Source organism: Xenopus laevis, chromosome 6L, assembly GCF_017654675.1.
Source record: "Xenopus laevis strain J_2021 chromosome 6L, Xenopus_laevis_v10.1, whole genome shotgun sequence".
In the NCBI taxonomy this organism is placed as follows: domain Eukaryota; kingdom Metazoa; phylum Chordata; class Amphibia; order Anura; family Pipidae; genus Xenopus; species Xenopus laevis.
In genome coordinates, this window is record NC_054381.1 from 160,579,415 (window position 1) to 160,605,533 (window position 26,119).

The 26,119-nt window shown below is 42.0% G+C and overlaps 2 protein-coding genes across 2 annotated transcripts in view; both read left to right on the forward strand.

The window, feature by feature from the left end:
* The window catches only part of LOC108719450, a 128,382-nt gene that overhangs the window by 38,200 nt on the left and 64,063 nt on the right, over positions 1-26,119 (forward strand). The window lies entirely within an intron of this gene.
* Positions 1,243-19,029, forward strand: LOC121394768. The gene is made up of 9 exons (XM_041566680.1): positions 1,243-1,527; positions 2,940-2,990; positions 3,220-3,374; positions 5,988-6,258; positions 10,836-10,990; positions 12,844-13,096; positions 13,886-14,040; positions 16,916-17,180; positions 18,754-19,029. The coding sequence occupies exons 3-9, from the start codon at positions 3,275-3,277 to the stop codon at positions 18,908-18,910; spliced, it is 1,356 nt and encodes a 451-aa protein (XP_041422614.1). The 5' UTR covers positions 1,243-1,527; positions 2,940-2,990; positions 3,220-3,274; the 3' UTR covers positions 18,911-19,029.

The window sequence follows — 26,119 nt, forward strand, 5'->3', positions numbered from 1 at the left end:
GGCCTCTCTTGTTTCATACAGGGTCATTTGGACCCTAGCAACCAGGTTGCTGAAATTGCAAACAGGAGAGCTGCAGACTAAAAAGCTAAATAACTTAAAAACCACAAATAATAAAAAATTAAAACCAATTGCAAATTGTCTCAGAATATCCCTCTCTGCATCATACTGACAGTTAACTCACAGGTGTACAACTCTTTTAAAACTTGTGATGTTCTTCCTTTTATAGACTAGGGAATATCCATAATTCTCATGAGCCAATATAAATCTCCTCCTTCTCACATGTCTACATAACAGAAGAGACATTTATTCTCTTTATAATAATCATATTAATAATGACATTTATACCAATTTAGCACAGTCAGGCTTTATCACACACCTTCAGGGCTGGTTGTAGGGGTCTAATAGGGGCAAGGAGACAGGAGCAGGGGCGATCCTGGCCCCTCTGCCACCTGCTGCCCCCCCTCCCCTGGAAATTCGTTGTTAAAGTACCAGGAGCAGCATTTTTGCTGCCCCTGGTACCTAGTGGGGCGCTGCTGCCTGAGGCGACAGCCTCAACTCGCCTCATTGTCGAAGCACCCCTGGACAGGAGATAGAGGAAATAGGGGCACAGAGAAAGGAGAGAAAGAAGGTAGGTAGGGCACAGGAAAAGTTGAGAGAGTAAATAGGGGCACAGGAAAAGGAGAGGAAATAGGGGCACGCAGGGAAAGGATAGAGAGAGGGAGGGAGGAGATAGGGGCACAGAAAAAGGAGAGGAAATAGGGGCACGCAGGGAAAGGATAGAGAGAGGGAGGATATAATGGTACAGGAAAAGGAGAGAGAGGAAATAGGGGCACAGGAAAAGGAGAGAGGAAAATAGGGTCACACAGGGAAAGGAAAGAGAGAGAGGGATGGAGGAAATAAGGCACATGGGGACAGGAGAGAGTTGGGACAGACTGGGCCCGGCCTATCAGGGTTCAGGGTAGGCTGGGCCTATGGAGATTGAGGCAGGATGGGCCTATCAAAGTTTGTGGCGGGCTCAGGTTGGTGGCGGGCTGGGCCTATCAGGGTTGGGGGGTGGACTAGGCCTATGGAGAGTGAGGTTGGGCAGCTTTATGTGGTGGGGGAATACTCACCCTGCACCCTGATGCACCTTGTCCATTTGGTCTCAGTCTAAGACTGAATTGTGACTCCCTTACAGTGTATATGAGTAGATGTACAGTAGTTGATCCCAAGCAAAGCTCCACTTACCATTTTCCTTTATGATTTTCTAGGAGTCAATATAGCCAGACAAGGAGAGGCCGTGCAAAGCTCCACTTACCTTTCTTCATACCCTGCCAAGTTAGCAATTGATGGCATTTTACAGACTGATCTTTCCATTCGCCCCTGTGCCCGCACTAATAATGACAATCCAGCTTGGTGGATAGTGGATCTGAAGGCAAAGTATGAAATAGAGTTTGTGGTCATAAGGAACTGGTTGGATAATAGCAGAAACCGCCAGAAAACCATCAATATTTATATTGGAAATCTACCAGATAATTCAAATCCAGCGTGAGTTCCAATCATGTGCTTTATCTCTCTCTGTATTGTCTGTAAGTAAGAAATCAATGGTAAATTAAGGAAATACTTATTTTTCCAATGACTGTACAGGGGACATCAGCAACACTTTCATTGGACGGCCATCTGTCAAATGCAACTGTGTTCCAATAAAATCAGAGAATGGCTGTTGTTCAGCAATTGATCAGCTCATGGGCTAATGCCAATGTGTTAATAAATGAGCCCAGGCAGCACAGTATCCCCGTATTCACACCCAGGAGTATCCTAGTGAAAGATGTTGAGGTTCCACTCAAATAATGAGATTTTATTGACCTTTTACTGCAACATTTCAGTTACCACTTTACCAACTACTTTTTTTTTCCAGCAAATTCTACCAAACAGGATAATCCATTGGAAATGATTCCTATTCTGATATGATCTATTCTGATATAGCCTTGAAATATGCAATTTCCCTTGAGCGTTCAGTAATGGAGAAAGCAAGATTTGGGTCTCAATTTTTACTTGAGTTGCAGAGTTTACCTTATAATTGCATAAATACCACAGGGCTGCCCAATATTTTTATTACATGTTCCATTTATCCCATTGGGGGTCTAATTTGTTATAGAGCTATGATGTCAAACAAAGCTGTACTATAAGACCATAGAAATATATTGGAGAGCCACATCTGGCTTGCGGGCCGGAAGTTGGCTAGCCCTTATATATACTTATTTAATCAGAAATTAGATTTATTAGATGCAAGATTTGGGGGCCCCCTGGGCTGGGCCAATAGGAAGCTGATAGCAGTTTATTCATTTTTAAATAAAAGGTACAGGGGACACCAAGGAAAGCAAGGGAAGTAACTTATGGATGATAGATCAATGTTAACCTATGATTAAGTGTTTATGAAACAAAACGCACAAGGCTGTGGACACAATAAACTTTCTTCACTTTATTGCCTGGTGGAAGTTTGTCTTCATTGAGTGCCTGCTCCAATCGTTTTTTCGGTTTGTCCGCTCCCCGTGCTGAGGGCTTAGGGTGGTGCACCTGGGCCTCTTCTCTTATGTGGTGAGTAATCACTTTCTACCTGGAGACCCTAAACTTCAGTTCAGATCTATTATTAATAGATCGATGTTACCTTGATTTGAGGTTCTCACACCCATAAGAAGGCCATACGGGCCCAAATGTGCTCCATTGTGTCCATACTGAACAATTATCTGAACGTGTTTGGGCAGTTTTAACAGATCACAATTACCAAATGTGGATCTTGTCCAGACTTAACCAATGTGGTGGGCCAACTGCTGACCTGATAATTTGGCCCCAGCGGTGACAACTGTATCAAACTAGGGGTTTATGTAAAGACCACATCAAAGAGCCAATGTGATTGGCTTACAATTTTTTTTAATATTTTTCTCTCTCTCTCTCTGTAGTTATGCTGTGAGATGTTCTGGCACACTGGAGGACCAGTGCATTTATGAATGGTAACTATATATTACCTGAGGACCTCAGAAAACATGCCAGTATAAAATGAAGGGCAGTCTATTGTGCTCTTTTTTGAAATTAAAGAGGAGTCACTTTTTCTCCATTTTATTGATAACCTGTAGTGATGGGCGAATTTGCGCCGTTTCGCTTTGCCGAAGCGGCGAAAAATTCGCGAAACTGCGAATTTTCGTTGCCGTTTCGCAAATTTATTGCCGGCTACTTCCCCAGGTGTGATCGCATCACTGACTTTGAGCAAGACTCCATTGCTTCATACTGCAAAGGGATGAAGGGTCGGTATGTGCGTTTGGAGACAACTTGGGCCCAGCAACCGCTCATACTCTGTGAAGTGGAGGTTTATGGGGAGAAGGTTCCCGATAACAGAGGTAAGTCATTAGGAAGGAAGGTAATGCTACAAGAAAGGAGATGAGGGAGCTTTACCTTTTCCAGCACCATTAGCGGAGATGCACCCATAGACATGAATAGACAAAGGAGCCCCAAAATTCTTGCAGTTGAACTCAGAAACCTTTTATCCACAGGCTGTCAGCAGTCACTCACTCTCAGATTTTATGACCCCAAAGATGCCTCCCCATAACTCATCCTCTTGCTACTTTCTTCCCACAAGGTCCTTCCTGGTCTAATGTGAGTCTGTCAAAAAATTTTGTATCTAGAATAGAACAAGAATGGATTGCACACTCAATTTTCAAAATTCAAAAAAAGTAAATAATATTTATCACAGAAAAAAAGGGGGTAACAGAAATTACAAAAATGATAAGTAAACCCAACACATTTCGACCGTAGTGGTCTTCCTCAGGGGCACAAATAATAAATAATCAAAAAGAAAAAGGCAGAATGAGTCTTACTGTCCAAGTTTCATGTCCTTGAGGAAGAGTGTAGGGCGTCTGATGTCGTTTCCACTTCCTCCAATAATGGAGGGGTGGTCGGAGGCCTTCTGGGTAATCATTTGGAATGCATACGTGTTCCAGCATCAATGCAATCCATGTGTTGCGAAAATTCTCACATATATACGTCTTTGGACTGAACAATACGCAAGAAATCCACAATTCAATAAACAAACCATCTCAGCGGCAAAGCATCAAACTGTGAAGCGTCCATGAAAAACAATAACAAACATCACATTCTCCTCCTGAATCCTCAATAGCTCTGGTTGCCACCTGGTCGGTTTTGACCCGGACAGTTCAGTTTTTCTAAGGCCTGTTCACGTCTCCAGTTTCTGTTAATTTTTCAGCCTTGTGAAAACCGAACACTCATCTGGCCAATAAATTATCGAGTGAGGTTAATGTCTTATTCCAATAACAACAAAAAAAGAGCAAATCAATCAAAAATAAGAAACTTATTCTAAATCAGCATTTCTGTTTTTCAGAGCTTTCTGAATAACTGATTTCTATATAATAGATCCCAGATCTGTAATTAAAGGATTGGGCTTACTCATCAGGAATAAGAATATAGATAAGAAATACAGTAGGGTTGCCACCATTGTGGTTTTGAACTGGACATTAACATTTTCTGTCTGGTTTAGAACATTGAGAAAACTGGATGGAAAGCCCACTAGTTGCGTCTAAAGGTGGCCATACACAGGGAGATCCGCTCGTTTGGTGATGTCGATCACATTGAGGTGGGCGATATCGGGCTGATCCGATCGTAGGCCGTAGGGTCCAACGTTTGGCTCAGAATGGAGGCAATACGGATGGTCAGATTGTGGGACTGCATCAACAAACAGATGCGGCCGTGATCAGACGGGAGTTTTTACCTTGTCTGATCAACATCTGCCCGACTTTCAGCCAGATATCAATCAGGGACGCCCGTTGGATGGCCCCACACACAGGTTGCCACCTTTTCTGGAAAAAAAAATACTGCCTTCCTATATATATATATTTTTTTTCCTATTAATAACATTGGGATCAACCATCATTTTCACCGGCCAGGTGGTGACCCAACACATGGGCCAATAAGCTGCCGACACGGTCTGTTGGAAGCTTTAATTGGCCCTTGTATGGGGGCCTTTAGTGATGCAATGACCCCACCCTAGTGTCATAACTCCACCTACTTCAATGTGTCTGCCTCTTCTGTCACCACTGCTCCACCCCCAAAGGTATCCGCCCCACCCCCTTTGTTCGTGTTTTAGCGCCAGCAAATGTGGCAACCCTATCAATGGCACTGAGGTTTGAAAAGCATATGCGTTCCACCATCATCACCAACCAAGCGGTCGTTAGTTATCAATCTGTAAGGAAAGCTGAATATGACCTCACACCCAAGGGGATATGCAGTGAAATACACAAGCATGAAATATTACCTTTTCTGAAACTTTATTGTTACTTAATCAAATATCTCTCTCTATATCTCAGACTACCCTAAGTATCACCGATGATGTTGTAAACACCACTAGAGGAAGTAAGGAGGAGGACACACAAAATGAATGTATGTCGAAAAATCAGTTAACTGAACACTATTTTGATTTTATTAAAATGATAACCCAGAGGGCTTCCGACCGCCCCTCCATGATTGGAGGAAGCGGAAATGACATCAGACGCCCTACACTCTTCCTCGAGGACATGAAACATCTATGGGTATATTCTGTAACTGGTTGGACAGTAAGACTCGTTCTGCCATTTTCTTTTTGATTATTTATTATTTGTGCCCCTGAGGAAGACCCCTATGGTTGAAACGCGTTAGGCTTACTTATCATTTTTTTGTAATTTCTGTTACCCCCTTTTTTTCTGTAATAAATATTTATTTACTTTTTTTGAACTTTGAAAATTGAGCGTGCAATCCATTCTTGTTCTATTGTATATATGTTTGGAGACCCTCATGAGGAGTCACCTATGAATTAGCACCTCATACTTTATTTTTAGGTTGTGCACCTTCTTACTCTGTTTTTATATGAACAATACAAGGACTGTAATATCGTCTCTGACTCACACTCGTGCCTCACAGCACCAGTCACACTCATATTGCAGTTGGTCACTTTCATTCTGTAGGAGTGAATCTGGCGAGGTGGGGAGAAGCCCATCAAAGCTCCATTGTGTATTCTGGCAACAGGGCTTTGCAGGCCATCGATGGCATTCACTTGCCTGATAGACACCATTGTGCCCTCACTGGTTATGACAATCCCGCTTGGTGGCGGTTGGACCTGAAGAAGAGATACAAGGTGCACACAGTGATCGTAGTGAACAGGATCGATGGAAACCGTGAGAGACTGATGGGAGCTGAGATTCGAGTTGGAGATGCAGTCGATAATAACAACCCCGTGTGAGTCCAAGTCCCCCCCCATCTTTCTGTCTCTCTATTCTTCTTTCTCTGGGTGACGTGGAGGATCATCGGGGGCAGTGATGGTCTTACATTGACTTGTCTCCCCTTCAAATGACAGTTTAGGGTCAGGAAAATAATAGTAGAACTGGATGGTCGTATCTTTTCCCCCCAAACCCTATTAGCATTTCACTCAGTAATTTATAGCCCTGCCAATGTAAACCCACATTTTGTGTAGTGAAAAAGAACATCCAATTCTAAGCAACTTCCCAATATCCATTCATTCCTCATTCTCTTCTCTGCACTGCTGGTTCTGACTCCTGATACAACTTCCCAATATCCATTCATTCCTCATTCTCACTGGGTTTATTGTGTCTGTCCCTTCCTCTGCACTGCTGCCTCTGACTCCTGATACAACTTCCCAATATCCATTCATTCCTCATTCTCACTGGGTTTATAGTTCTGTGTAACTGTCATTGTGTCTGTCCCTTTCTCTGCACTGCTGCTTCTGACTCCTGATACAACTTCCCAATATCCATTCATTCCTCATTCTCACTGGGTTTATAGTTCTGTGTAACTGTCATTGTGTCTGTCCCTTTCTCTTCTCTGCACTGCTGCTTCTGACTCCTGATACAACGTCCCAATACCCATTCATTCCTCATTCTCACTGGGTTTATAGTTCTGTGTAACTGTCATTGTGTCTGTCCCTTTCTCTTCTCTGCACTGCTGCTTCTGACTCCTGATACAACTTCCCAATATCCGTTCATTCCTCATTCTCACTGGGTTTATTGTGTCTGTCCCTTCCTCTGCACTGCTGCCTCTGACTCCTGATACAACTTCCCAATATCCATTCATTCCTCATTCTCGCTGGGTTTATAGTTCTGTGTAACTGTCATTGTGTCTGTCCCTTTCTCTGTACTGCTGCTTCTGACTCCTGATACAACTTCCCAATATCCATTCATTCCTCATTCTCACTGGGTTTATAGTTCTGTGTAACTGTCATTGTGTCTGTCCCTGTCTCTTCTCTGCACTGCTGCTTCTGACTCCTGATACAACGTCCCAATATCCATTCATTCCTCATTCTCACTGGGTTTATAGTTCTGTGTAACTGTCATTGTGTCTGTCCCTTTCTCTGCACTGCTGCTTCTGACTCCTGATACAACGTCCCAATATCCATTCATTCCTCATTCTCACTGGGTTTATAGTTCTGTGTAACTGTCATTGTGTCTGTCCCTTTCTCTTCTCTGCACTGCTGCTTCTGACTCCTGATACAACGTCCCAATACCCATTCATTCCTCATTCTCACTGGGTTTATAGTTCTGTGTAACTGTCATTGTGTCTTTCCCTTTCTCTTCTCTGCACTGCTGCTTCTGACTCCTGATACAACTTCCCAATATCCATTCATTCCTCATTCTCACTGGGTTTATTGTGTCTGTCCCTTCCTCTGCACTGCTGCCTCTGACTCCTGATACAACTTCCCAATATCCATTCATTCCTCATTCTCACTGGGTTTATAGTTCTGTGTAACTGTCATTGTGTCTGTCCCTTTCTCTGCACTGCTGCCTCTGACTCCTGATACAACTTCCCAATATCCATTCATTCCTCATTCTCACTGGGTTTATAGTTCTGTGTAACTGTCATTGTGTCTGTCCCTTTCTCTTCTCTGCACTGCTGCTTCTGACTCCTGATACAACTTCCCAATATCCATTCATTCCTCATTCTCACTGGGTTTATAGTTCTGTGTAACTGTCATTGTGTCTGTCCCTTGCTCTTCTCTGCACTGCTGCCTCTGACTCCTGATACAACTTCCCAATATCCATTCATTCCTCATTCTCAAAAAACACATTATAATTCTGTTCTGACACTCTTACAGCATCATCTGGCACAATGGTGTAGAGATTAGACCTTTGGCTCGGCTTTTATATACTTTATTATTTGGGGGACATTGGGTTAAGATCCAGACCTCACTAGTATTAAACTTCTTAATTTCTCATCAATATATCTCCTATTTCTTGGTGGCCTTAAAAGGTGATTTGGGACATTATAGAATACCCTAAGCCTAGCGACTTTTCAACAGTTTTTTATTATTTATTTCTTATAGTTGTTTAATGATTTACATTCATTCCTCTTTTGCCTCTTATCAGCTTTCAAAGGGGGTCACTGACCCCAGAAGCCAAAAACTATTGCTTTGAGATGCTTCAATTGTATTTTTATTTTTACTTTTTATTATTTATCTATACAGACCCTCCACTCCTCATCTTCACATCTCCTGTTCAAACTACTGACAAATAAACCAACCAAATAAATAAAAAAATGAAGGGGTTATTTACTAAAAGTGGTAGTCCATCTACACAAAAATGCTTTCAAATAATTTACAGGGATGAAATAGATTTTTCAAAAACCATTACCTGGAAATCCAACTAATCCAAGTTTTTTAAAAATGATTTCCTTTTTGCTGCATTAATAAAACAATATCTTTTACTTGATCCCAACTAAGATATAATTAATCCTTATTATGAAATAAACACTGCAGAGTGCTGTTATGTCCCCAATACTTTTTGTCTACAAAAATACATTCTATATATAAAAATATCCCCAGAACACAGAATGAATGTCATTCAAGACGCCTACAAAAGACATATTTGTGTACAAATATTACAAACTCCATTCTGTCAATTTTAACAAGCATTCTGTCTGACAAATATATAACCCCCATGTTACAGAATCAGTGATGTGTAATCAAACTTACAGAATGAATTGTCTTGGACAAAGTAATGATGTAAAGATTATGCCAAGCTTAGACTTTGATGACAAAATATACACTTGAGACAGAAAGGAATATTCTATAGCACAAAATTAACTCTATCAATAACATAAACACTCATTTCAAATTGCTGAACTGAGCAAGCATACTAATCAGGCCCGGATTTGCGGTGCCCGGGCCTAGGGTGGTGTCAATTAAAGGAACAGTAACATCAACATTTTTTTTTTAATTCATTAATATACATCAAAAAATATACACCAAGACAAATAAAGCTTTAAAATTGCAAAGCCTTTATTAAGAAATAACTTACCAAAACTCCACTTCCTGTCTTGTTCAGAAAAGGCGATATGGCGACCATCCATTGTGCGGCTCCGGATTTCTCCTCCCTGGCTCTCTCTCATGTTGTACTGACTTAAAGTGAAGCGGTTGCACCTCGATGTGGATGTGCTGCATCGGAAGGGTGATCACATCAAACTCTATGGAGCACTTGGACAGCACATCACTTTCCCCCTGGCTGATCCCTGCACTCCGCGTCCCCCTCTCTTTCTTCAGCTCCAGCCTCCTGCTGCCGCACATCGCTCAGACATTGTGACAGGGAAATATCTGTTGCAGCGTTTATCTTGCTTGGTATTTGAGTGTTGGATGTGCAATGCTGCTGCCCTTCACCTCTTGAACCGGTTGATCTCTTACTGCTGCCCCTGCCCCACCGGCACCGGGTCTCCCTGGCCCAGTCTCTCCTCTTGCTGGCTGTCCGTAGATCTCTTACTGCTGCCTCTAGGAAGAAGCGCCCACAGCGCTTATGTATTTTATTCCCAAGCACGGAATCCTATAGCCGAATTTCTGTTCCCACAAATAAAGAAATTTCCGAGAGCTGGAGAAGGAGATGGGTGCAAATTTGCTGGTGAAAGAATCTGAAATAGCGCCGGTGTGAGCGCCCAGGCGCAGGGACTGAGAACACGCATTGGGTTGTGCACAACTGCCGGCGAAATTGCTTTGTTCGAATTCCATTTCCGACATTGATGAGACATTGTAAGAACCTGGTCTTGTGTGTACCATATATACTCGAGTATAAGCCGAGTTTTTCAGCCCCCCAAAAAAAACCTCTACCTCGGCTTATACTCGGGTCAAGAGCAGAAACGGTCGCCGGCGTCTAAGAATAGTCGCCGGTGCCTAAGAATAGTCGCCGGCATCCAAGAATAGTCTCCAAGAATGGTCGCTGGCATCCAAAAACGAGACACTGACACATCCAATGGGAGCAGAAACCCTCAATTTTTTGATTGAAACTTACCAGAAGCTGCTGCATTTCTCACCCTAGGCTTATACTCGAGTCAATAAGCTTTCCCAGTTTTTAGAGGTAAAATAAGGTACCTCGGCTTATACTCGGGACGGCTTATACTCGAGTATATACGGTAAATAAGATCTGAGCACAACTCAATCTATAGGCACTTTCACACATCTTTTACACGTCACGTGTTCTTTTACACGGCTGTTTTACATGTGCTTGTTAAAATGGACAGAATGGCGTTGATACCCTTTTGTGCACAAATGTGGTTTTGTTCTCATTCGTCACTAGAAATATGTATTTTGTATATTTTTTTACCAGTGTTTATGGTCACAATTCCATATGGATCCTTATTCATTCTGTGTATATTTTAGTACACGGAATGGATTTTTGTAGACGCAAATGGCACCTTATAAGGAATGGAGCAGATGGATATAATAAAGTCAATAGAACTCCTGTGTTATTTTGCATGTTTATTCCATATTCTCCTTTCCAGACGGCAGTTATATTATAGTTCTATTCACTTTCTTCCAGGTGTGGAACCATCACTAAAGGCGCTGAAGCCATTATCACCTTGTCCTGTGGAGGAATGGAGGGTCGCTATGTGAGTGTGGTTATTCCCGGGAGAGAGGAATATCTCGATCTCTGTGAAGTGGAGGTTTATGGGGAGGAATCGACTGGTTATAAAGGTAAGAACTGTCTGGAGTGGGATGGGGCTAATACACACACACTGCTAAGAGTAGCAGCCTATAGTGATTCTCACTAGTATAATGTTCAGTGTTAAATTAGGGGACCAGAGGACCTGACCTCAAGGATCCCTGATCTTGGCTCTTCTACATAAAACTATCAGAAAAGATTTGCTGAGGGTGGCTTTCAGCATGCCGTAAAGTGAGAGTGGGGTAATGCAACCACATTCTACAGCAAAAGTAGTTGGCGTTGGCAAACCTTGCACATTACAGAAAGGGAGAATGACAGATTTTACAGAAAAAAACAACCTCCCAGATATTTATATTTGTGAGTTTGGCTATGCCTCAGTTACACCAAGAAGAGACCTGTCTCCGACCCATACCTGCGACCCACAACCATTGATCCACTACCCAACCCACAATAGGCCAACTTACCTCCTGACCCCGGGGGCACATGGAAGTGACCAAATCTGCACTAAAATGTAAGGAAGCTGCTGGAGCCACAGGGGAGGGTAGGTGGACTCAACCCCGCACTTTTGCCGGGTACCGAGCCAGGCTAATCATGGACTGGGAATTGGGGACTTTTTGCCCAAAACCCGACCACTTTGGGGGTATTCTGCGGGTACCTGACCCAGTGCACCAAACACCAAAACCATATCTTGTTACTCACAAGCAACACCCCATGATCCCCATATCTGTGGCACCGGAGAATGAAAATGTTTGCTGAGAGTACTCATGGGATTTTATTGCATGTTATACATTCTGCTCTTTGGGTTGTCAATTAAAAAAAATTCAGCTGTTGGCTTCCCATGTCAGGGGTCCCCAATCTTTTTATTACCCATGAACAACATTCAGATGTAAAAAGAGTTGGTGAGCAACACAAGTATGAAAAATGTTGCAAATTGACAGTAGGTGCAGTTATTGGCCATTCAGTAGCCCCTATGTGGACTATAACCCTATAGAAGGCTCTGTCTTGCACTACACCTGGTTTTTATGCAACCAAAACCTGCCACCATATGTGCTGGAGGTCCCCCTATCATGATGCACATCTCTTTAGTAAATGATACCTTCCTTCCATGTTATTTGGAATTACACAATGGTAAATAACAATCATGTGTCTTCTGATCAGAAATGATAGAGAGAAGCACTTAGGCAAAGTATTTATGGGAGTCACATTTTTTTTTCATCTGATGCACCTTAGCATCATTAGCACCAAAAATGTTCTGATGTCCATAGACTTTAATGGGTGTCGGCGACATTTTGCTGGCGGCGGATTTTATTCTGAAGTGAAACGGGTCAAATTCGCCCAAGCCTCATTGAATGGTTTTATCTACGTCATATATTCTGTATGGTGCACATTTACTAAGGGTTGAAGTGAATTTGAAGTGAATTTTCGAATGCAAAAACTTCGAATTTCAAAGTAATTTTTGGGTACTTCGAGTAGGCCAAAATTCAATTTGATTTGAAAGAACTTCACAAACTCGACCATACGAAAATCGAAGTACTGTCTCTTTAAAAAACTTCGACTTCACCACCTTAAACCTGCCGAATTGCTATGTTAGCCTACAGGGACTGCCTAGAACCTATAGCCAACATTTGGCTAAGTTTTAAAAAAGTCGAAGTTTTGTTTTTTGAAAATCGTTCGATCGATCGATTGAATCATTCAAAATGATCGATTCGAACGAAAACTACGATCGATCGAACTATTTAAATTTGACTGCAAACGGCCAAAAAATTTCAAAAAGTAAAGTTTGACTATCGAATTTGTCCAATTCGGTGCTCGAATTTCGACGTTTTTTAACTTCGAAATTCGACCCTTGATAAATCTGCCCCTAAGTGTTATGTCCCTATCACAGATCTTCAGGCAAGATCAGGGGACATCAGGCAGAGCTCTGTGTATAGAGCAGAACACAGAGGCCAAGACACAAGCCCCCTCGTCCCCCCATGTACTCGCACTGGTTATGACAATCCCGCTTGGTGGCAGTTGGACCTGAAGAAGAGATACAAGGTGCACACAGTGATCATAGAGAACAGAATGGATGAATACAGTGAGCGCCTGTTGGGAGCGGAGATTCGTATTGGAGATTTAGTGGATAATAACAACACAGTGTAAGTCTCAGGCACCTTCACATCTTTTATTCTCACCCTCAATTTCTCATTGGCTTCTTGGCAGCCATGATGTTTGCAGCAGGTGAATTGTATCTGTGCATATATTTAAAGGGATACTGTCATGGGAAAACATGTTTTTTAAAAAACACATCAGTTAATAGTGCTGCTCCAGCAGAATTCTGCACTGAAATCCATTTCTCAAAAGAGCAAACTGATTTTTTTATATTCAATTTTGAAATCTGACATGGGGCTAGACATATTGTCAGTTTCCCAGCTGCCCCCAGTCATGTGACTTGTGCTCTGATAAACTTCAGTCACTCTTTACTGCTGTACTGCAAGTTGGAGTGATATCACCCCTCCCCCAGCAGCCTAACAACAGATGGGAAAGTAACCAGATAGCAGCTCCCTAACACAAGATAACAGCTGCCTGGTAGATCTAAGAACAGCACTCAATAGTAAAATCCAGGTCCCACTGAGACACATTCAGTTCCATTGAGTAGGAGAAACAACAGGCTGCCAGAAAGCAGTTCCATCCTAAAGTGCTGGCTCTTTCTGAAATCACATGACCAGGCAAAATGAGCTGAGATGCACCTACACACCAATATTACAACTAAATACACTTGCTGGTTCAGGAATGACATTTTATATTGTACAGTGAATTATTTGCAGTGTAAACAGTGTCATTTAGAGATAAAAACTACACCATAAAAATCATGACAGAATCACTTTAAAAAGCAACCCAACTTTCCTGCTTCTCTGTCAATATCCCATTATGTCGTGTTTCCCCAGATGCAGAAACATCACAGACGTCTCACAAGCCAACATCACTCTGTACTGTAATGGGATGGAGGGTCGCTATGTGAGTGTGGTTATTCCCGGGCGCAGACAATATCTCCAGCTCTGTGAAGTGGAGGTTTATGGGGAGGAATCTATAAATCAGGAAGGTAAAGGCTACCGCCACATTTTGACTGCAATGACCAAACTTTTATCAGCCTAAAAGGAGTGAAGGTGGCCATTTGGGCATATTATATCCTTTAGACCGATTCTTCAACTAATCTATCGTATGTGGGGGCTTCCGATGGGTCCCTCTGATTTATAATAGGCCAAAAATCTGGCAGATATCGATCAAGTTTGATTTTTCCTTCAATCGAGGGCTGCATTGGCTACTTGATACAGTCCTACGACTCGTCAGTGCCCATTTGCTTCATTGTAATCCAATTGTTCGGCCCTAGGGCCCAGATCGCCCTGCCGTTAGTGGGCATATCGGGTTAACCTCTTATCGGGCCACCTCTTATAGTGTATGGGAGCTTGGAAATCTGTCATTTACCTAAAGGATGCGAATGGGACCAAGAAAAGAACAAAAACATTGGGCAGTGGACTCAATAGCTTCTGGGTTGAGTAATGGGGTTTCCTAAACATCTATGAGAAACATAATTCTCTGACAGTTCTGTCAACTTGATATTAGACAACTGAGGTAAAAGAATATAAAACTGAAGAACCTTCTGCTCGTTATTAGGTACTTCTAGCTATGGAGGCTGACATGTTGGGGGCTTGAGCCCCTTCTTTTAGAATTTTCTTTTTGCCTTAGTCACTGGGTTGACTCCCCCTTGTAGCGAGACTGAAACTGGCTCCTGACAGTGACATGACTGTATATTATGAAATGTCTTTATTGGATGTGCCACCTCAGATATGGTTTGAGGGCACCATACACCAGACATTGGGTTAGAAAATGCAGAGTGCCAAGATTCTTAAACTCATTAACTCATTAGCAAAAAAGCCAAGGTACACTAGAGAGATAGAGAAAGGGAGACTTCGTAAGAATATTCTGCCGATATTAGATATTAAAGGAACAGTAACACCAAAAAATGGAAGTCTTTTAAAGGAATGACAATATAATGTACTGTTAAAACTGGTGGATTTGCTTCAGAAACACTACTATAGTTTTATAAACAAGCTGCTGTGTAGCCATGGGGGCAGCCATTCAAGCACAGGATACACAGTAGATAACAGATAAGTACTACTATAGTTTATATAAACAAGCTGCTGTGTAGCCATGGGGGCAGCCATTCAAGCACAGGATACACAGTAGATAACAGATAAGTACTACTATAGTTTATATAAACAAGCTGCTGTGTAGCAATGGGGGCAGCCATTCAAGCACAGGATACACAGTAGTTAACAGATAAGTACTACTATAGTTTATATAAACAAGCTGCTGTGTAGCCATGGGGGCAGCCATTCAAGCACAGGATACACAGTAGATAACAGATAAGTACTACTATAGTTTATATAAACAAGCTGCCCCCATGGCTACACAGCAGCTTGTTTATATAAGCGATAGTAGTGAGTGTCTGTTATCTACTGTGTATCCTGTGCTTAAATGACACCCCAAAAGGTTTGGGGGTGCAGGAGTATAGAGGGGCGAGTGGGGTTCCTGACTGATGTACAATATCAATATATGTGTGAGAAAACAGACTATATTTCCAAGTTTGTGTTTGATGGTTATATTAAATTTGTGCACAGTTCACTGAGTACATACCGTATATACTCGCGTATAAGCCGAGTTTTTCAGCACCCAAAACAAGCTGAAAAACGCTGCCTCGGCTTATACGCGGGTCAGTTAAAAATATTACCTATTTCAGCGATGCGCGATGCTCGTGCCGCCTCCCAGCTGATGGCTGCGCATCCGATCGGCAGCTTTCCTGGGCCTGACCTGCAGCTGCGCTTCTGACACAGAGCTGTCCTGCCATTTACCGTACACACAGAATACGGTAATAATCTTTGGCGCGTCTCTTTGGAGCTGTGAGCAGGGCACTCTTGCGCACTTCCTGGTGGGTGTCGGTTAGCCAATGAAAAAAGGCCCTCCCCTTTATCCCTGTCCAATCAGATGCTCAGAACTGTGTTCATGGATTCCATCTGACATAATTACGGTACCGTAGTCAGGCAAAGTTCAGAGAGGGTAAGAGGTGTGGGAATCCTTTCTCCTGAATTCTCTCTCGTTCACACCTGTCAGTGATTGTATTTATTACCTTTTTTTGATTGCCCCAATGACGCTCCCCTCCCTAATCCCCATGCCTCCTATCATGCCTGAACTGAACTACAACTCCCATCACTCCTACAGTTAAGAGTTTAGCTAGATTAAATGGCAGGTAGAATGGAGATTGGGCAGCATGCCCATGGCTCAGGTTTCTCTCTGCATCAGCAAATAGGGGCAAGGAGGGGGGGTGGACACAGTACTTTTACTTTGCTCTGCCATCCTGCAGCCCTGGTAGCATTATTTTCGTTCATTTTTTAGTACAGCAGAGCACATCATAACATTACTGAAATAATTGGCTGCCCCCCCCTTAGCTATCTGTATAACAGAGCATTCTGTCCCAGTGGCTGCACAGATCCTATCTGATCCCCATTGTAAGCAGCAGTCCTGCCCTGCTTTATGGCAGCTGAGATTCTAGCTATCTGTATAACAGAACATTCTGTCCCAGTGGCTGCACAGATCCTATCTGATCCCCATTGTAAGCAGCAGTCCTGTCCTGCTTTATGGCAGCTGAGATTCATGCCTCAATTTTTTTTTTAGTAGCTGCTGCATTTCTCACCCTAGGCTTATACGCGAGTCAATAAGTTTTCCCAGTTTTTGTAGGTAAAATTAGGTACCTCGGCTTATACACGGGTCGGCTTATACACGAGTATATACGGTAATTATATTTTTTAGAGTATGTGCTCTTTCTTACTAGTATTTACATTGTTTTGGACTGGAAGTTCAAAATCTTTAGGTTCCTTTAATTCCTTTGGAACTAGACCACCTGAGATCTTTATTTTTAGGAATAAACCTGGCAAGATCAGGAGAAGTCAGCCAAAGCTCCACAAGAAGCCCTGAATATGGAGCAGAAAGAGCCATCGATGGCAATAAAGACACAAACAACTACTCACAGCCCTGTACCCAGACAAAGAAGGACAGTACACCTTGGTGGCAGCTGGACCTGATGAGAACCTACAGGATTGGGGCCATACTCATAGTGAGCAGGGGGGACCTGCTATTAGGAGCTGAGATACGTGTTGGAGATTCAATATATAGGAATAACCCGAAGTGAGTCCCAACTACCTCCTCTCTCTTTATCTCTGCATCACACTTTCCAAATTCCTGAAAAGTAGAGATGGAAGAGCTTTGGCTGAATGGGACAAGGGGTTGCACAAAAATGTCCTCATTTTTAAAAGTGTGACTATTGGGAGGTATGGTGTCAATATAGGAAAGTTACTTCTATATTATGATGTAGGTTCAAAATATATTTTCCTGCACTATCAGCAAGTGGCCTATTAGAGTCCAAAATAAAGGGGACAAAGTAAAGGGAGTGTGCCGTGGAGATGAAAGCAGAGTGGAGAGCATGGAATTACTATTGACCTACATGTATCTTGAAGCAAGAACTTCACCAGTAGAATAACTCATCAAATTGAGTAGGTGGCCCAGGTGCTCCTGCCCCAGGCCCTCAGCTCAGGGGAGTGGACAAACCATGAATAAGGAAGCAAAAATGTTGGAGCAAGGCCCTCAAAATGTCCAAAGGGATCAGACAAATGTAGAGTAAAAATAGAAATCTTTATTGGTATAAACTACTCATGCTTGAGTATTATAAACTACATGAGTAGTGTATGCTACTCAGACATGAGTAGTTTATACCAATAAAGATTTCTATTTTTACTCTACATTTCTCTGATCCCTGCTTGACCTTTTGAGTGCCTTGCTCCAACATTTTTGTCACTATTGACCTCCTTTGTTTAAATTAAGGTTAAGTGGAGTCAATAATAGCCACATAAGTCGTATCATCGTAGCCAAAAAGATGGGGCTATGTATTTTTGTTCTGGAGAGGAGTAAATAAGGCAGGAGTAATGCAAGATTGTAATGGTATGGCAAGATGGTGATAGTAGGGTAAGATGGTGATAGTTAGGCAAGATGTTAATAGTAGGGCAAGATGGTGATAGTAGGGCAAGATGGTGATAGTAGGGCAAGATGGTGATAGTAGGGCAAGATGGTGATAGTAGGGCAAGATGGTGATAGTAGGGCAAGATGGTGATAGTAGGGTAAGATGGTGATAGTTAGGCAAGATGTTAATAGTAGGGCAAGATGGTGATAGTAGGGCAAGATGGTGATAGTAGGGCAAGATGGTGATAGTAGGGCAAGATGGTGATAGTAGGGCAAGATGGTGATAGGAGGATAAGATGCTAATATAACATTTTCATAGCTACTCAACCAGCATTCATCTCTTCATCTCCACCCAACCAGCAGAAGCAGCAGATCAACAACAGTGGAGTGACATAGATTATACAGTCATATATACAGTGAAAATATAGGGATATTATAAATCACAGAGGAGTTCCGTGTAAGTGTTATACAGGTCATGGAACTCTGAGGTGACTTCTAATATGCTCATACATCGCAACTGTTACTCCATCTTTCCACTATAAATGGCATATGGTGGGGAACAAACTACTTACCCAATAGTTCCATCACTTTCCACCTGAATTGCTGCAGACTGAGTGTAACTGGGTGAGGCCTCACAGATGGGGTATAATGTGACCATTTGTAGATGACTGTGAGAGGAAAGATAAATATGCACCATTTATTTTGCTGCCATGTAATAACAATCCCATTATTTATCTTTCCCCAGATGCGCCACCATCACTGAGATCTTCCAAGATGCCACCACTGTCTATTGTTATGGGATGGAGGGACGTTACGTCAGTGTGATCCTTCCCAAGCGCTCAGAGTCTCTCTCACTTTGTGAAGTGCAGGTCTATGGCAGCTGGCCTTACACTGGGCACTAAATTATTCTGTTTGTCCCTTACTTATCGTTAAGGTTGTTTGCATATAATAACAGATCCTTCTGACACAAGTAGTTATACAAAGAACTGGCTTTTATCATAATAAACAAACCCTGGTTTAATGAGCTGAATCAGTTATTTGAAAACGTTTATTAATATAATACTGAGCTATGTCAAGCCAAGAAAATATTGTATTGTATTGATGCCTCTCATTCTATCCATATGGAACCTTGTAACTCTGTCCACAGCCTTGTGCCTTTATATGGTCACAGAACAACCCCTCAGTGACTTCTAATATCCTTATCATTTACAGTAGGGGGTACATTATCCCTTATAATACATGAGTGATACTCAGAGTTCCCTGTATAACTCAGCCTGCAGCCTTGTGCCTTTATATGGTCACAGAACAACCCCTCAGTGACTTCTAATATCCTTATCATTTACAGTAGGGGGTACATTATCCCTTATAATACATGAGTGATACTCAGAGTTCCCTGTATAACTCAGCCTGCAGCCTTGTGCCTTTATATGGTCACAGAACAACCCCTCAGTGACTTCTAATATCCTTATCATTTACAGTAGGGGGTACAGTATCCCTTATAATACATGAGTGATACTCAGAGTTCAATGTATAACTCAGCCTGCAGCCTTGTGCCTTTATATGGTCACAGAACAACCCCTCAGTGACTTCTAATATCCTTATCATTTACAGTAGTGGGTACATTATCCCTTATAATACATGAGTGATACTCAGAGTTCCCTGTATAACTCAGCCTGCAGCCTTGTGCCTTTATATGGTCACAGAACAACCCCTCAGTGACTTCTAATATCCTTATCATTTACAGTAGGGGGTACATTATCCCTTATAATACATGAGTGATACTCAGAGTTCCCTGTATAACTCAGCCTGCAGCCTTGTGTCTTTATATGGTCACATAACAACCCCTCAGTGACTTCTAATATCCTTATCATTTACAGTAGGGGGTACATTATCCCTTATAATACATGAGTGATACTCAGAGTTCCCTGTATAACTCAGTCTGCAGCCTTGTGCCTTTATATGGTCACAGAACCACCCCTCAGTGAGTTCTAATATCCTTATCATTTACAGTAGGGGTTACATTATCCCTTATAATACATGAGTGATACTCAGAGTTCCCTGTATAACTCAGCCTGCAGCCTTGTGCCTTTATATGGTCACAGAACAACCCCTCAGTGACTTCTAATATCCTTATCATTTACAGTAGGGGGTACATTATCCCTTATAACTCAGCCTGCAGCCTTGTGCCTTCATATGGTCAACGAACAAGACCTCAGTGACTTCTAATATCCTTATCATTTACAGTAGGGGGTACATTATCCTTTATAATACATGAGTGATACTCAGAGTTCCCTGTATAACTCAGCCTGCAGCCTTGTGCCTTTATATGGTCACAGAACAACCCCTCAGTGACTTCTAATATCCTTATCATTTACAGTAGGGGGTACATTATTCCTTATAATACATGAGTGATACTCAGAGTTCCCTGTATAACTCAGCCTGCAGCCTTGTGTCTTTATATGGTCACAGAACAACCCCTCAGTGACTTCTAATATCCTTATCATTTACAGTAGGGGGTACAGTATCCCTTATAATACATGAGTGATACTCAGAGTTCAATGTATAACTCAGCCTGCAGCCTTGTGCCTTTATATGGTCACAGAACAACCCCTCAGTGACTTCTAATATCCTTATCATTTACAGTAGTGGGTACATTATCCCTTATAATACATGAGTGATACTCAGAGTTCCCTGTATAACTCAGCCTGCAGCCTTGTGCCTTTATATGGTCACAGAACAACCCCTCAGTGACTTCTAATATCCTTATCATTTACAGTAGGGGGTACATTATCCCTTATAATACATGAGTGATACTCAGAGTTCCCTGGATAACTCAGCCTGCAGCCTTGTGCCTTTATATGGTCACAGAACAACCCCTCAGTGACTTCTAATATCCTTATCATTTACAGTAGGGGGTACATTATCCCTTATAATACATGAGTGATACTCAGAGTTCCCTGTATAACTCAGCCTGCAGCCTTGTGTCTTTATATGGTCACATAACAACCCCTCAGTGACTTCTAATATCCTTATCATTTACAGTAGGGGGTACATTATCCCTTATAATACATGAGTGATACTCAGAGTTCCCTGTATAACTCAGTCTGCAGCCTTGTGCCTTTATATGGTCACAGAACCACCCCTCAGTGAGTTCTAATATCCTTATCATTTACAGTAGGGGTTACATTATCCCTTATAATACATGAGTGATACTCAGAGTTCCCTGTATAACTCAGCCTGCAGCCTTGTGCCTTTATATGGTCACAGAACAACCCCTCAGTGACTTCTAATATCCTTATCATTTACAGTAGGGGGTACATTATCCCTTATAACTCAGCCTGCAGCCTTGTGCCTTCATATGGTCAACGAACAAGACCTCAGTGACTTCTAATATCCTTATCATTTACAGTAGGGGGTACATTATCCTTTATAATACATGAGTGATACTCAGAGTTCCCTGTATAACTCAGCCTGCAGCCTTGTGCCTTTATATGGTCACAGAACAACCCCTCAGTGACTTCTAATATCCTTATCATTTACAGTAGGGGGTACATTATTCCTTATAATACATGAGTGATACTCAGAGTTCCCTGTATAACTCAGCCTGCAGCCTTGTGTCTTTATATGGTCACAGAACAACCCCTCAGTGACTTCTAATATCCTTATCATTTACAGTAGGGGGTACATTATCCCTTATAATACATGAGTGATACTCAGAGTTCCCTGTATAACTCAGCCTGCAGCCTTGTGTCTTTATATGGTCACAGAAGCCCTCTGGATAAACAAAAATGGTCAGATCCCAAACCAACAGTAAGAAATGTAGAGCTAGTTATTAGCACAGACAGGGTAGTGCAATTGCAGTCTCACTAGTTGGACTGGAGGGTAATAGTTTTAATATTTTATTTGATTTTCACATTAAACAAATAATATCAATACGACAGCAAATATTATGCAGATGAAGAAAATATGTTAAGGACTGGAGGGTAAGTGATCAGGTTTGGGTATGTAGTTGTCCCTAGTTGTAATGTCAGTGTAAATCTTTGTCCTAGAGTTTATTGTGCCTTTAATAGTTCCCTTATGTGCTCTAACTCCTATAGAGTTTGGTCTCATGAGAGAAAATTGTCTGTCTCAGTGGGATTAGAAGTTTATGGCGAAACACCTTTACAACCATATTTAAGTACACACATAAACAATGGTGTATGGCTCTATCCCTTAAAAAAAATCATTAATCAAAAATAAAGAGAAAAAGAAAATAATAGATTGATCTCTCTCCAGGACAAACCCCAGTACATGGGTTGCCAAAACATTTTTGCAATATACGGAGAATTTGAAATGGGGTGAGTAACAAGTTAGGGGCATTTGCCCAGCGGGACAGGTAGGCCAGGGGGGAGGAGGGAGGGGAAGCAACACAGGGGAGGGTTTTTGCGCCCACTTCTCCTTTAAGGTCTAAATTTGTTTTTTGACGCACAACACCATACAAGTCTATGGGCGTCATTTCCATGGCGAAACAAGGCAAAAATATTCGCCCATCTCTACTCGTATATTACTTTGACACCTCACACATAGATTGATATTCCTTTTTGTTGGTTATTTGACCTATGAGCTGAATGCTGTATATATACCAGAGAACACCACATTTACACCGATTTGCAGTGCAGTGCCTCCACCTAGGGAACACTGAGGAGCACACCTCATGGAACTTCCACTAGGAAAAATAAAACACACAGTTTGCAAATGAAACAAATATAAACTTTATATAAACACAATAGTGAAAGAACTTGGGAAATCTAAAACACCATGCATTCTTGCACTGGGGACACGTGGGGCACTACCTAACTCACTATTAGGTACCTAACTGTTTCTCCAACACAGTCCTTTTTATTATCAAAGTCCCAATCCTCTGGAAGGGGTTAATAACCACAAAGTTCAAATAGAATGTCCCTTCCTCAGAGCTCTTATACCCCAGGTTGCGCTACCTTTCCGAAAAGTACCTCTCCCTTTGGAACTCAGCAGCTGCTCCCACGTAGCACGTAAATGCACAAGACCTGTCTTCAAATTGGGGCCCCACTTTGTATCCTTTCCAGTATCCTCCTTTGGGTGGCTCACTCGCCAGGGTGCTCTCAGAGGCAGTCACACTGAAGATAACAGGCAGCTCTGCAGCAGGATCAAGCTCACCAGTGGCACCTTTCACTTCCTGAGTCTCTAGCAATTTGGCAGGGAACAGGATGGGCTCTCTCTGTACTTCCACAGATGCAACAGCTTGGACAGCATACCACCCCTCTTAAAGCAGAAGGAAAGCTCCAAGACAGTTTATTGCCAACAGATTAGTCAAAATAGTGCAAGCTATAACAATATATTTATTCTGCAAAAAGCGACAGCTCTAGACACTGTCGCTTTTTGTTTAGGATAGAAGCTGCCATATAAAGTTGGTGTGACATCACTTCCTGCCTGAGTCTCTCCCTGCTCACTTACAACTCTGAGCTCAGATAACAGCAGGGATGGGAGGTGGGAGGGGAGAGGAACAAACTGAGCATGCTCAAGCCCTAGCCCTGGAGGTTTAAGCTGAAAACAGGAAGTCTGATACAGAAGCCCATGAGTACACAATAGAAGGAAAGAAATGCAGTGTTTCTTTTGACAGAGGACTCAGAGCAGCATTACTTTGAGGGTTTACTGGTGTATTTATGTAGACCTTTCTAATAAAGCTTACTTACTTTTAGCCTGTAACTGGGCTGGATAATGTCACAGAAAAACAGGAGAAGGATTTCTCTGATCACCTACAACTGTATTAGGGCTGCCGCACCTCTGGGCTGGTACAGTCAGTGTATAAAATACACTATATCTAGCAAGATTTGTTCTTCTTTAAAGGAATGACAGCAAATATAAACATGTAACGAGTCAAAATGTTCACATCATCAAGGAATGAAAAACTTTAGATCTTGGAGATTTCAGATGGAGTCTAATTGGGAATTGGCCTCTCTGCTCCACTGAGCACAGGTGTAGGACAATGGCCGCATGCTGGGAACTTGCTGGTTCTACATAATGACATGTCCAATACACTTCTGATAATTCTGTTTCATGCTGGGACCAGGCTGCTGGGTGGGGGAAGGAGAATGAGAGACATGACAAGTACATTCTGCTAAATACACTAAAGACTTTCATTGGCATATGTCTCGGCTTCTATAGTAAAGATGGAGGAATCATGTCTAGTTTGCTCGGTGCCCAGCTGGATAGAAGGTTTCCTCCTCATTCCCATGCAGTTATGGGCTGGCAGGCAGTGCACTAGTTAATAGAACCAGATATTGGGTCACATGACATAACAGCGGCCCCGGGGCCCATATCAGAGGCCAGTGACCTGAAATGATCTTTACTTCTGTCCTCACAGCCCCCGCTCTGCAAATTCTCTCTCACTTCTCTGCCCCAAAGCAGCAATTTGTTTCCTCGGATTTACAGGACCCCCAGCCAGACCCCGGGGCAAGAATGACAGGGTGAGTGTTTATTTACTGGCTGTGATAGAATAACTGATTATCTGTTAAAGGAAAACTATACCCCCAAAATGAATACTTAAGCAACAGATAGTTTATATCAAATTGAATGACATATTAAAGAATCTTACCAAACTGGAATATATATTTACATAAATATTGCTCTTTTACATCTCTTGCCTTGAACCACCATTTCGTGACTCTATCTGTGCTGCCTCAGAGATCACCTGACCAGAAATACTACAACTCTAACTGTAACAGGAAGAAGTGAGGAAGCAAAAGGCAGAACTCTGTCTGTTAATTGGCTCATGTGACCTTACATGTGGTTTGTATGTGTGAACAGTGAATCTTACGATCTCAGGGGGCGGCCCTTATTTTTTAAAATGGCAATTTTCTATTTATGATTACCCAATGGCACATACTACTAAAAAAGTATATTATTATGATAATGGTTCATTTACATGAAGCAGGGTTTTACACATGAGCTGTTTTACTCAGTATCTTTAAATAGAGACCTACATTGTTTGGGGGGTATAGTTTTCCTTTAAGCAGAGAAATGGTTTGTTTTAATGGAAACCTGGTACAGCATAACAACGTGCCCAATCTGTACCCCCTGTCACTGTCATTTATTAACATTGTGATTGGAGAAAGGACTTTCATTTACACTGGATTAGAACATGCAGTATATATATATATCATATAAAGCAAGGCACTCAAAGAATGATGAAAGAAATTACATTTAATAAGTTTAATAACCACTAAACTTTTATTTTACATTACTTTTGTGCAGTGTTCTCCCCTGCATTTTCTATACATGTCTTCCTATACACGTTGAATTAATTTCCCTATTAGCAGGTTAATCATTCATCTTTCTATCTGACATTTGATCTAAATCTGTTTCTACTTCCCTCCTACCTCTCTCCCTCTCTCCCTCCTTTCCTACCCTTTTGTCCTTTTCCCCTTATCTGTTTCTTCCATTTCTATGTTTGTTATAAACACTTTCTGCTACTGTATCACATGATATAAGGACTGGGTAGTAAACATAGTAACATAGTAAATTAGCTTGAAAAAAGACACACGTCCATCAAGTTCAAACTTAAGTCTGTATATAACCTGCCTAACTGCCAGTTGATCCAGAGGAAGGCAAAAAACCCATCTGAAACCCCCCTCCTCCTGCAAATCTGTGCCCATTTTAATCCAGCTCAATCCCTTGGAGATTGTGTTGTGTGTGCAGTAGAGTATCTGTGTCTCAGGTAGTAGGGTTATCCAACAATGTCATAATGAACAAGAGTGTTTCATTTAAAGGGGTCAGAGGTGTTATACTTCACATACTTCAAGGAGGTGCAAGTCTGGACTTGCTGGGATCTAAACTATTTGTACTTCTCAGACTCTGTACCTTCTATTGAGCCACCAGAGGCTTTCAATGCAGATCATTGGTGGGTTCCCTAATGTGTATCCTGGTATTCCTTTCTTTTTGCTCCCTTTGCTCCGCGACCCTCCATGTGCTACTTTTTTTATGCTTCAATTGAGCATTTAAGCCTGTTCTTGACAATGGCTTATTACTTGGTCATAAAGGTCCATAGCTGTGATTTTGCCCTCTAGGACCCCTGCAGTCTCTTCCCTGAGTTT

What these genes read in the sequence shown, in the direction of transcription:
- LOC121394768 (XM_041566680.1), top strand. Translation starts at nt 3,275, where the DNA reads ATGAAGGGTCGGTATGTGCGTTTGGAGACAACTTGGGCCCAGCAACCG. An exon ending in GGAATCGACTGGTTATAAAG is followed by an intron (nt 10,991 to 12,843) that starts GTAAGAACTGTC and finishes TCCCTATCACAG; the next exon opens with ATCTTCAGGCAAGATCAGGG. An exon ending in GTGGATAATAACAACACAGT is followed by an intron (nt 13,097 to 13,885) that starts GTAAGTCTCAGG and finishes GTGTTTCCCCAG; the next exon opens with ATGCAGAAACATCACAGACG.